This window comes from Gymnoscopelus microlampas (assembly GCF_963454915.1).
Source record: "Gymnoscopelus microlampas genome assembly, chromosome: 21".
NCBI classification, from domain to species: Eukaryota; Metazoa; Chordata; class Actinopteri; order Myctophiformes; family Myctophidae; genus Gymnoscopelus; species Gymnoscopelus microlampas.
Window position 1 is genome coordinate 24,245,721 of NC_139958.1, and position 13,131 is coordinate 24,258,851.

General features: G+C 43.3%; 1 protein-coding gene across 1 annotated transcript; it reads right to left on the reverse strand.

Annotated features, from left to right (window-relative positions):
- Window positions 1-484: 484 nt before the first annotated feature.
- LOC311037877 (AP-4 complex accessory subunit RUSC2) lies at window positions 485-9,071 on the reverse strand (the record flags this gene model as incomplete). Its single annotated transcript, XM_084047169.1, has 9 exons — window positions 485-596; window positions 1,494-2,178; window positions 2,276-2,322; window positions 2,981-3,086; window positions 3,255-3,429; window positions 3,669-3,745; window positions 5,272-6,246; window positions 6,789-7,077; window positions 7,740-9,071. 9 exons carry the CDS (start codon window positions 9,069-9,071, stop codon window positions 485-487), a joined length of 3,798 nt encoding a protein of 1,265 aa, XP_083903295.1.
- Between the last annotated feature and the right edge of the window lie 4,060 nt (window positions 9,072-13,131).

Genomic DNA, 13,131 nt, shown 5'->3' on the forward strand with positions numbered 1-13,131 from the left:
GCTACAAGTGTGATTTGAGACCTGTTTCATCATTAAATGTGAGAGAATGTTCGTGGACAGGTAGCTATACAACTCAAGCTTCCAAAAGCCAACATCACTTTAAATGAAAAGTACAGCAGAGGAGGGTCCGGGATACAGGATCGTTTTGTACCACAAGAATGGTATGGAAGTCCTAAGGCAAGTGCATTTTCAGTGACATCATTTGATTAAAATGTACACAGGGTAAATGCAGAAGTCAGTAACCCATAACATAAGAATTTATACCTTATTCATCCAGAGAGCTATACACGACACAGCAACATCTCACCACTCATGCTCAGCAGTTCTTATGACAATCCTATCGTTTGTGCTTTCCGACCAGTGTGCCATGTGATTCAACATTGTGCTTTAGAGTAACATGGACTAATGATCGTGCAATTAAAACATTTTGTATTCATTTTTGGTAAAGTGTATAGTCCTCCTCTATCTTCCGTCCACAGAGGTTTCAGGCTGGTGTGGTCCTAATTTCTGTCCAAGTGAGCTCCATCACTGACCACACAGATTGGGCCAACAGTCCCAGCTGGGACCTGTTCAACTGCAGCCACTCTGATGGTCGCCTATAGGTACATGAGAGAGAGAGAGAAGATATGTAGTATAGGTACAATACTGATCCTGCGTTGCTTACCATGCATACTTATATTCTATATTCTTACAACACTGACAAAAAATAAGCACCTGGACAGATTCAGATTCAGCTAATAATTATGTATTAAGCATATTTGCACAGAAGGAATTTCACTTGGTGAGTCGTAATAAACAAACAGCCAAGCAGAAACAAAATATTTCAATATTACAAACAGAAAAATACCTGGGCACTTCAAAAGAGACTACCCCAATAAAATACTGGACCACTCGACTGGGGCTGCACGTTTGACTAATTTACTGGGGTGACTGATGTTTCGACTTGTGTCTGGGTGAGACTTTTCTTTTTATATTCAACTAGTCCCACTGTCTGAGCACTTCTTTGTGACTTTAAAATATATATATATATATATATATATATAGAATAGGTGTTTTTATACTATAATTGTTTTTATCCCACGATTTTGCAACCCTTTTTCATCCAGTGCCAATTGTCTACGTAATCCTGGGCGCTACACTCCCCCTGCCAGCCTAGGGAGCCCAGAGCCAAGCTGAGGCCCAATAGGTGTTTTTATGAGGGATAACAGCAACTATATTGACCAGAATATTCTGTACTATATAACTAAAGGGTCATTCAGACCACTCGCATTGTGAGCTTGTAGATCAGCTATTTTTGTGTGACAAAATATAAATCAGGCTTAAAACAGCTTTGTCTAGTCACAGATCTTTGGTCTGAACTAGCCTCTAAGAATATAAATATAGTATTTCTGAATAAAAAATGTATCACAGCATAATGTCTGTAAAGAATCTGAGAAGAGAATGTAATGGAATTGTTTTAGGTTTTCAGTTAGTACGTCAATGATAGTGCTCACCTTCTGGGCTCCTGCGTCCCACTGATGCTGCCTGACACCCTGTGTGTCCTGGTGGACGGATCCATAGCTGCTCCAAACAGTTTGGCCCAGCGCAGTCTATCCTGTGAGGGACTCTCATCCTGGACCTCAGCCCCTGATGGTGTCACCGTCTCCCTCTCACTAATCCTCTGTTCTTGTCTCTCATCTTTACCTCGCTGAAATGAAGGACGTGTGTCCGTAGAATTCTGGCAACAGTCCTCTCCTTCGACCACCCCGTCCGTGAAGGCAGGCTGTCTCTGCCACCATCCGGGACTACTAGCTGACCATAGATTTATGTTAGGCACTGTAGCTCGATTCTCCTCCACTTGCTGCTGGTGGCACCATGGCTTCTGGGATGACCCTTGGAGATGCTGAACTTGGTGAGGTGACCCAGTTCGGACCGTGCTCTCATTAGCTCCAGCCTTTTTGTCGGCTTGTAGCAGAGGCCAGCTGGTCATTAAAAGGGTGGAGCAAGGTGGAGGGACACCATACTCCTCCGAGCACAGCTGTCTGTTGTATAACAGTCGGGGCTCTAGCAGCAGGTTCAGGTCAAAGGGCAACATTGAAAGCGGCTGCAGCAGAAGTAGCAGCTCCTGGAATAATGGCTGGCTTTGCCCCTGTGACATGGGTAGGAAACCCCAAGAATGGTAGTGTGTTGTGACAACATCTGGGGAGAGGGAAGGAAGTGCATGCTTTATGTGCGAAAATTCAAGAGAGACAATAATTATTATTGTATAGAGAAATATAAATGACTACCCAAATACCTTTTTGGCTCTGAAGGTGACATAACCAGTATCCTAAAGCTCTCAGGCTAAAAGAGAGAGCAGGGAAATGTACAGTCAATAGATGATCAAGTCACAATGCCTCTACACACAGCAAATGCATGAATATCCTTCAGTATTCTATTGTAAGAAATTACTGTTCATATTTACCTAGGCTTATTCAGCTCTTACTCTCCCATTTATATTCTGTATGCTAATGTCTATCTTTTCCTCCGGCTGCAACATAATTATACTGTATATCCTACCTCAGTAACCCAGGGAAGTGTATACTGTTTTTTTGTTTTGTTTTACATAGCTAATGTTATTTAACCTTTTTACACTGCACACACTACACACTTGATACACTTTACACTTTATTAATTATAATACCGGGGGTAATGAAGGTTGACGTGTAAAATAATGTCTATAAAAATGCTAATGATAAAAATGCTATGCTTATCAGACTGCCCATTATAAGCCTTGGGGTCCTGATGGCAAAACCAGGTTTTGAATGTATATGGTATAATATATACAGTTTTGCCATCAGAACATAAGGCTTTGTATTGAGCAGTCTGAGAAGCATAGCATTGCAAAGACAAAGTTATCTTTTAAATCACAACTTCAAATTCATTTTTGTAGACATTATTTTACATGACGCTCTGCAATATTTATTATTACTATATTTTTAGTATTTTGATTAGTACTCACTTAAGCAGGCCCATGATAAAGGCTCTTAGTCGCATAGAGTAGTCTGTGAGCTGGGAACACTGATTGATTTTGGAGACCAGGCTGTTGAGGACTTGCGCACATGAACCTATAGATTGGACAAAGATAAAGACATTTGAAGCAATAACGTATCAGTGTATCAAACCAAACAACCTACTGTGTCATGTATTAGAGAACAATGATCAGTGACTTTATTCGAGAGTATACTTTGCAGCATTCCCTCTTAATCATAGACACAAAATCATCTTATATAAACCTGTCTGAGTAGAGACTTCCACTACGCTCCAAGTGTGGTTGCGACGCTGTCCAACGATGACATCCAGCTTGTGATCCCTGAGTCCGTCCTCTAGAATGTTCTGGACTGTTGGGCATAAGTGTTCTAGGACCAAACCGGCGATGGTGGGACTCCAAGAGCTGTTGCCCAGACGCATCTGTGGGATGATACGTTCACTGTGTTTTTGTTTAACCACTTTCAACCTGGCGTCCCTATTTTGGGCATGTCATTATAGGCAAACTTTTTATCTTTTTTTTTATATAGCGGAGTTTTCTGATATATATGCTTACAGCTTGTTAAGCAGCTATTTTCTGCTATTTTTGAAAAATAAAATAAAATATAATAGGGCTTAACCACATGAACGCCAGCGTCTCGCTGGTCCATGCCACGTCATACCTTGTCCTCAGGGTCTCTGCTGCTGCTAAAATGAGCCATGATCAAATCCACTGCCATGCTCACAGATCTCAACAAGCCTAAAGATAATGGATAGAAAGGAGGTTTGGGTAGTTGTGTGAACTGAAGAACAATTCCAGTTGTAATCAATGTCTCCTAAATCCCATGAGGCTGGCATGCCATATCTTTCTTACTACAGTATATTTACATAGATACATAATACGTGATCACAAGATAGAAATATGTGAGAATGCAATGCTATCATAGTTATACCTGGCGTCCCTGATATGTGGGGCATTAAAACAATATCATAATCTATCTATATAAAATAATATGACCAAACCAAGTATGTGTTTCACTCTGTGGTTGGTGTAACTCAGAAAGCGTCCGACCAAACGTGGCGTGTGTGTCTCATATGATATGACCCCGGGGTGTGCATTGAGGCCGAGCTTTGTGTAACGTTAGTACCGCATATCCATTATAAATCGAATGACATTGATATGTTTTATAAAAATAAATCAAACATTTTCATTACATTTCAAGAAATGAAATGTTAATACTTGGTGTCGCCACACAACAGCAAGTATCAAATATATATGGCATAAGTGATTAATTTTCATCTTCCTTGATGCAAATGTGAATGATCCGTGGCATGGAGATGAAAGAGTTCTCTGCTGCTGCAGTGTATCTATATGAACTGCCATGCCCTACCTCTCCTTCCCCATCTCACACCGACTTCCCTTTGCAAATGTCATGGTAAATTCTTTATGCATATTGAAGCTGCCTATGGTGCTGCTGCACCCCGCCGCTCACTGCTGCTCGCCTCATCACTGACTGCCCACAGTAATAGACTCTTTAGTTGATTCATTTCCCACCATATGGCTCTTTCTGAAATAACATGATTATGTATATCATAAATCATGAGCACTGTGTGCATTGCATTGCAATGTACCCCATACCGTAACCCCCACCCCCATCAACCCCCTCTCTACCCTCTCTGTGGTTGGAGCTTACAGGCACTCTCACATAGGCTACAGAGCAGAAGGCTCAGCCAATCACATTCAGGCAGAGTTAAAAATAGGTCATGTTTGAGAGAAAGACCCTTCTGGGTATTGAAGGCATCGCTACAGTACTCTGAGTTCTTATTGCTGGCTCTTTATAACATCTCATCACTGCAGTGCACTGCCACAGTGGAATGCTCTCCACACTCTCATCGTTTTGATCAAAATGTCATTCTTCTTCTTAACATTTGTTGTCTCAACCACAAATGTTAAGAATGTGATTTAGGTTTACCTTGTTGTTTATTGACTCAAGCTCGTGCTTATTCTGATTTTGCACTCATCGCTCTGGATGAGAGCGTCTGCTAAATTGTGAAATGGATTCTGCACGTACTGTATGCTATGCAGTATGCACATACTCTAATACCACCACATACAACACATACGATTTGACACATGGTGATTCTGAGACTGAGAGAGTAACACAAAGATTAAACTGAATATTGTAATACAGAGAAAGCCGACACAACTGTTCTCACTCCCTTTAGCTCTGATAGAACTGTTGGCAACTTCATTATTTAGCCCTGCAGACATCGGCTGACTCTCACCTCTCCTCTGAAGGTGGCTGATCGACAGGGAGTCATAAGAAGCATCGGGCGAAAGGCAGAACTCCACTGGCGGCCTGTCACTCAGGATTAAAGACTCACGTTGCTGACACTGCCTCTGGTCTGTACCGGGCCCCGAAAAGTCCTGCCTCTGCTGTGATCTCAGGCAGGAGAGAGGGCTTGCTGGGGACAGGGAGGCTGTCAATTGGTTATGGAATAAATGAGACTGCGTCGTCAGTGCTACTGATGGACATTGTGGGGACTTATTTTGGGGCTGTGGAGTTATGGGTGGAGAGAGGGACACCAGCAGGGTTGGAACAGGGCTGTGACTAGCTGGGGATGGTGATTGGGACAATGCTGCATGGTAGGAAGAACTACGGATCTGTATTGGAGTGTGATGTTTTGGTTCTGTGCTGGCATGTGTCTCTTCAGGGATGAGATTAATAAGGTCTTGGCAGGTAGCAACGGTCATGAGGCGGGGCTGATTTGGGGCTGAAGCTGTTGAAGCTGTGCCTGAGTGTGGGCTTGTGTTGTCCTGGGACACAAGCTTCTGACCCACTTTTGGTTTCGGGCTGGAGTAAGTTAAGCTCATTTGTGATCCACACGGGCTGCTCTGTCCTTGGTCTGTACTTGCGTGACTCCAAGTGTTCCAGTGACTGGAGCATTCTGGACTCGATACGCAGGTTGAACAGGTGTCGGAGCTGGATGGGCCCTCCAGCAGGATGGGCCCGTGGTTGCCCAGAGGCGATGGCTGGAGGTAGGTAGAGATTCCACTGCCTTTGCCCTTGCACTTGGACCCCAGTTGGCTGCTGCTAGGCTTGCTACCCCTCTGACTTATATATTGATCAAGAAGAGAGCCTAGTTGCTGAGCCTGGGGTTTGCCTGGCGGCGTTAGCAGCACACAGGGCTGGATGGGTAGTGAAGTGGGCCTCTGGGCTTTGCTGTAGCGCACCACTGGAGTAGCCGACGAACATGTTCCTGGTGAGGAAGCAGGGGATGTGAAAGAAGGAGAAATATGAATAAAAGGAGAAGGAGAAATTTGAATAAAACATACATATTCTCACAAAACTATTCTTCTACTGTACATGTCCTATTCCTTCTCAGTCCCCTCCAAAGTTTAGTTGTCAAAGTTTATAGCTGACAAAAAGAATAAAGTCTGCACACTGGGTCATGCTTCATTAGGCCTGAAACGTCACGTCTTATTATGGTGTAATGGAACCAACACACGCTTAGGAGCATGACCCAGTGTGCAGACTTTATTCTTTTTGGATTCTGACCTCAGCCCAGCACCTGTTTTTTAGTGGACGTGCGTGCCTTATTGTTTGTTTCAAAGTTTACAGTTTAACCACATCCAACCTGGCATCCCTATTTTGGGCATGGTTCATAAACTGAGCTATTTGTTCTTTTTATTTTTTTGGGTACCATTTCACAATAGGGGAGCTGCAGCCAGAGGCTATAGCTATTTGGGGGTCCTTGGCATGGAAAGGTTTGGGAACCCCTGCTCTAACCTAATGCCTTACCGTGTTCCTCTGCTTCATTCTCACAGTGATCCTGGTCCAAGGTTACAGATGGCTGGGTAGACACAAAGCTGGGGCCTTGGCATACAATGATCTCAGCATTACTCTGGCACACAGAGGCTGCAGTATGGGAGTAGCACTGGATTCTGCCTGCATCTGCCTTCTTACACAAGGCTTTCTCAACAGGGGTGGTAAACTGGGTCTTATTGGCATCACACTGAGTGCAGTCAAACACAGTATTGCTCTGTGCTGATGAGGTTTTTGGGCTTTCCTTTTGTTGTTCATCTTTTTCCTGCCGCAAGTAGAGGAAAGACAGAAATATTCAGACATGCAGAGTAACACAAATATCCAGAGTAGGTCATAAATACCGTAACTGAATGGGTGCCATGCTGTTGTTTACAAATAGTTTACAGTGATTCACCTTGGTGCAGTTGATTTTAGTTTTGCCTTCCATTCTTTCCTTCTTTATCCTTTCAGCTTGTGTGATGTTTGTTTACTTTAATTATTTAATTTTGTATCTTATTTTCAATCAGGGTACAACAGAGCCCTGAGTGGATCTTGTTTAAATTCATATCAAGAGATTTAGTAACTCTCTGAACAGTAGCTGGACCTAATTATAACCTGAGTTGTAGCAGGTTCCATTTACATTAACAGTACCCATATTATTATTACTATTATCATTTTTATGTTGGTTTTATAGTTTGGAAATTATATGAATGTATAGATAATTGATTTTTTGTTTCTGTATGTCTCTGCTACCCTGCTGCCAACATGTGCCACTCCATCAACACACACATTTGCACTCAAAGGACATGGGGGAAAAAGCCGTTTGTTGTGTTTTATCCTTTTGACAAATAAAATGTTCATGGTCAGAATATGCATTTTTGTCAATAAAAACATCACTCAAACACCTATGGTAAGGATTGTGTATCAATGTTTTTACAATCACATTACCTTAACTTTGTCCTTTTGTGGTGCCTCTTTCCTTTGACTGGAAAACAAACTGTCAGATGGAAGGAGGACGGGGCTGCCTCTGCGCTGTCCATCAGGGCAGCTGGGGACACTGGACCAGGCAGGGCTGGGTGACTGGGAGGGCGGGTCACACGTCACAAGTTTGTAGTACTTCTGATTGGTCCCCAAGGCCAGCGTGGCCTGGCTCTGGAGACACGCAGTCAGGTCTGATGCCTCCAGAGAGGACAGAACCTGGGACAGTGGGCCTGGGGGGTACAGGTTACAGTTGGTGTCGAGACCCTGGGGAGACTGGCAGGGCGCAGAGGGCCCCATATCCACCGCTGTTTCTAAGGGAGCGGAGACAGTCCGGTCGCCCCTTTGGACATCTGTATTGGGAGTCTGGGAGACAGGCCGGAGGTTGAGGAAGACCGATCCATCTGCTGACTGGGAGGGCTGCATCGCAGGGCTGCTGAGGTCATGAGGGATGGAGGGGTTGTTGCTCTTGTTGTAGATGGTGCAGAAGTTCACCAGGACTCCATCGGAGCTGTTACTGGACGAGTCACTGACAGACTCTGTGTGACCGTTTAACATCTCGGAGCAACATTTGTGTTGGCTGTTATTGAAGCAGGACATGTGGTCCTTCATCTCCTCATTCAGTTCCTGCTCTCCACAGTCCATTAAAATGCCATGTGATCTACGGACAAGAAAGCACTGGCATGATGGTAACGTGTCCAGCTGGTTGGTTTGGTTAGAAAGCCAACCGCTGTCTGGGTCCAACATACCCACCTCTTTGACCCACACACCATCCATGGCCGCATGAGGCGTTTTAGAATGATTGGAAGCATTACTCAATACCCAGTTAGAGTTCCCATGAAGCACAAAGGAGGAGTCCTCATGATATCTGTGCAGGTTATCTCCCTCGCTATCATCTTCCTCATCCTCATCTAACTCAGTACAGGGTAAGAATGGGTTGCGTGATCGCAGACTATCTTTCTTCCTGTGGGGGCTGATGTGTGTAAGTGCCTCCTCTGGTGAGGAAGTGAAGTCGTCTCTCCCACTACTGTCACTGGCTCCTTCTTCCTCCGCTCTGTCCTCTTTGAGGCTACCATCGCTGCTGGAAATGTGCTTGCGGCCACTAGAAAAAGCGGGCTCTCTCTGGAGCGAGTCTCGCTCTGGGAGAGAGACAGCACGGGTTAGGACCACAGAACACAGACGACCGGGCTTCTTAGACGAACTACATCTTCCTGTCTGGATAGGAAGCTGCCAAGCGGGAAGCTGAACAGGGAAGTGGCATTCTATCAGGGTGTCCCCTGATAGGCTGGAAGCCCTGATCATTGATTAGACTTTGCAATATGTCATCATGGTGGTAGTCGTCATCATGATTTTATTAGGAGAACACCTGAATGGGGCAGAAAAGCAATGCTCAATAAATATTACACAGTATCAATCACAGATCAAGATCGAGTTGGCTCTGCACTTAGTCCACAGTTTTCTCTCTCTACACCAAATCTCTTCAGCGAAAATAGCAGATTTACAAGCTCACAATGTGCTGTGTTCACGAGAGAATAGGGATTCTATAGTAGGTTTCAAGTGTTTAAGTTGCCAGTGAATACTGACAATGCAGTAGGATAGGATTCCAAGTGAAAACTCTGAAAAGAGCTAATATTTTGGTGAAGAGTGTAGGGGAATGGGTTCTTTGTTCTCATGACTGTTGAACAGGTTGGGGAAGAGAAGATAAATGTTTGTTGTTATAAGGAGGCTGGGGACTGAAATCTTAAGACTGCAGCAGATGGACAGCTGGCATAGTGTGTGTTGGCCGAGGCAAGGAGTTGTCTAGTTTGGACTGGTATCCATGTGCTGACGTATGGTGCCTGACCTTAGCTTTCTTGTAGTAAACATATGAATGAAGTGAATAGGCTTGTGTTTTGAAATGGCTTCGGGTCACATGGTATACTTTGCATAACAGGTTTACCGATGGCGGTGAGCGTGAGCGTGCGTGCATCTGACGTCATTAAAATACCGTTCCCCTGAAAAGAAAATCACCATTACACCACTGTATTTAGTCGTATATAGATTTGAATAAGTGAAGTTTTTGTTGACCCAGCTGTGTTAACCATTTGAGTGCTATTTTATACGCTGACTGTTCGAAAATAGCTGATCTATGAGCTTACATCTACAAGCCTGTAGTTTCTTGTAGTGAAAAATGTAAATGTAAATAAATGCTGCAACATTTTCACCTATATAATGGCACGCATGCCCAAATAGGGACACCAGGGTTAAAGTGATGGTTAACGGTCAGAAGTACAATGGTATATTGTGGGAAAAGGGCAACACAGAACAGTAATGAGTCAGTCTGCCTCCCCACGTATAGCCACCACCGCAGCACAGGACACATCTAGTGAGTGAAGTATTATCTGCACCCAGACTTCAGCATAGCCTATCCTCCAACATTCAACCATTAGCATCCCCCCTCTTCTCCCTGCCTAGGCCAGCAACAGTCATCCACAATTGCGCTTAATTCATTTAATGGTGTCATGTGCAAAGAATAGCCGATCTACAAGCACACAAAGCGTCGCTTTGCGGCGCGCTGTGTGCTTGTAGATCAGCTATTTTGGGCGAGCGACACCGTCGTACAACAATGTACGAATCAGGCTTTACTCAGCTGTCTGCACTGCATGTAGGGCAGCTCCACTGCAGAGATCCTCTGCTGGCACAGCTGAGCTACGTTGCTTTAATTAATGCAAACCTTTTAATTAAGTCAACACAAAAAATCACTCAAAATATTCTTCCCTTTTCATAAAATCTTTGTTTCATATTAAAATCAAAAATATCACATAAAGATGTGATGTATGTATCTTTAAATATTAATTTATTATGTGTTTTTTGTCAAATGGGATTTATGTGTCAAACCGGGATAAAATGAAACCAATGCTTCTTAGAAACTATATGACAAAAATATGTTTTGCTTTATCAAAGACATTGGAGGGAACTGAAGTCTACAGTTACATATTACATATGTGTGTGTGTGTGTGTGTGTGTGTGTGTGTGTGTGTGTGTGTGTGTGTGTGTGTGTGTGTGTGTGTGTGTGTGTGTGTGTGTGTGTGTATGAATGTAGACACACGATTTAGCTTATAAGACTGTTATTGATTAATGAAGTAGCTCATTTCAAAATAAATGGCTGTTCAAAGATTCTGCGCCGCAAAAGTTTAGTATATTTTTCTACATGCAACTATCCATCAGTCCTGGGCTGTCAGACTGCACTATTCGGGCATAAATGGTGAAAAATCGGAGTGGCATCTTGTGCAGATGTGACTATAAAGAGGCAGGGGAGCCTTAACTCCTCACAACACTCCAATAAGAACGTTTTATAATGGCAACATGCCCCATAGACCTGACCCAACCACAGTACCACCATATACACATCCATTAGAGCTTGCTACAAATGTGTTTATTAATCCACATACATTCATGGTTTTGTTAATACTAAAATAACCAAAGGAAATTATACAACACAATTTTGCAATGAAGCTAATACGCCTATTGGTGATTTGTTAAACTACTTCAGCCATTTTTCAAAAATGATTGACATTTTCTTTCCTCCCCTTATAATGACTTGCCCAAAATACAGACACCAGGTTGAAAGAGGTTAAGATAACATCAGAACCAAGCATAAGCTACGTATTAACAAAGGCATGCAATGAAATTCTGTACTGAAGTGAGCGAGTTCAACACCAAAACAACTGGGTCAGAGTAGAGATGACCAACCACGCGACACCATCCATATACCACAAAGTATAACTCAGGCTTCAGAGACTGAATCAAAGGGTTGTGATTAATCTAACTGCACTGGACATTTGTGTCATATCAGATCAACCATCAGTGGACATTTATGTCAGATCAGATCAGCCATCCTGCATGAGAGAGGTAATTGCTGTAACGGGACCATGAGACTCTCAGGCCCGATGTTCATCCTGCCTGCTGCCCTCTCAGATCATCATGGTGCTTTAACTGTGCTGGCCAAAGTAGGCTACTGAACCCCAGTACTTGAGTCACAAGTATAGATACTCCCTGTCAAATGTTACTCAAGTATGTGAAAGCTGCTCAGTCAAATGTGTGTGTGTTTTTTTTTTAAGATTTTCTTTTGGGGCATTTTATGCCTTTATTTAGAGAGGGATGGGGAAAGTAGGCTGACAGTTAATGGGGAGAGAGATGGGGGGTGACATGCAGCAAAGGTCGTCGGGATCTGGAGTCGAACTCGCGACACGCTGTCAAGCTGCATTGCAGCCTACGGTGCCTGCACCATCATGTTTTGAGTTAGCTTTTTACTTGCTTTTATAAGTATAAGGTATCTGCTTTTAAAAGTAGGGCAATACTAAATGCATTGCTGTTTTCAAATTGAAAAGACCAAAGATTTTCCAGATAAAATATACATCAATAATGGTGAAAATAGCAGGTATCTACAAGCTTGTAGATACAATTTTCACTGCTGTATATGTAAAACAGGTCGAGATTAATTCATGTAATGTAGCCTACTTTTTTCTTTCCTAGAAATGTCGTGGATTCAAGAGTAGCCTACAATATTTGTCTTTGAAATATAGTGGCGTTAAAGTCATACAGTAAGTAGGCCAAAAACACAAATACTCTAGTAAAGTAGGCTGCAAATACTCAACAATGTAGGTTAAGTAGAGTAAATGACTGTCCACATCTAGAACCTATTCTCTGTAATGGCCAATGGGACAGCACATCAGTAATTCAGAGCAATGGGGAATCTGACATGCATTTGGGCAAAGAATGCATGTCCCAAATGAAATGCCAAATGTGACATACAGTACAGTACAAGCAATCATGGTGAATGCTATGATAAAAATATACTTTTGTAAGGGGCAACTTGTTAGGCAGATGAGAATAGTCCTTGGAGATGTGCCTTAATAGAACAATGTCAAATGAAATAAGTATCCCTCTCCTTCTCCTTCTCTCTATCTCTCTATGGCGCATACATGCCGCGCGCATACACACGCGCACGCGCGCACACACACACACACACACACACACACGCACGCACGCACGCACGCACGCACGCACGCACGCACACACACACACACACACACACACACACACACACACGCGCGCGCACGCACGCACACGCGCACACAAGCGCGCGCACATACACACACACACACACACACACACACACACACACACACACACACACACACACACACACACACAAACACACATTTCTTCCAATTGTATACCAAATTTGGCGTGAAATATAGCCCAATAGGCTATACATGACGGCAGACACTTATGGATCTGCATTCATAATAATAATGTAGACTTAATTCAAAGTAGCCTAGTCTACCTTTTACATAATTGCATAGCCTATCTAATTCAG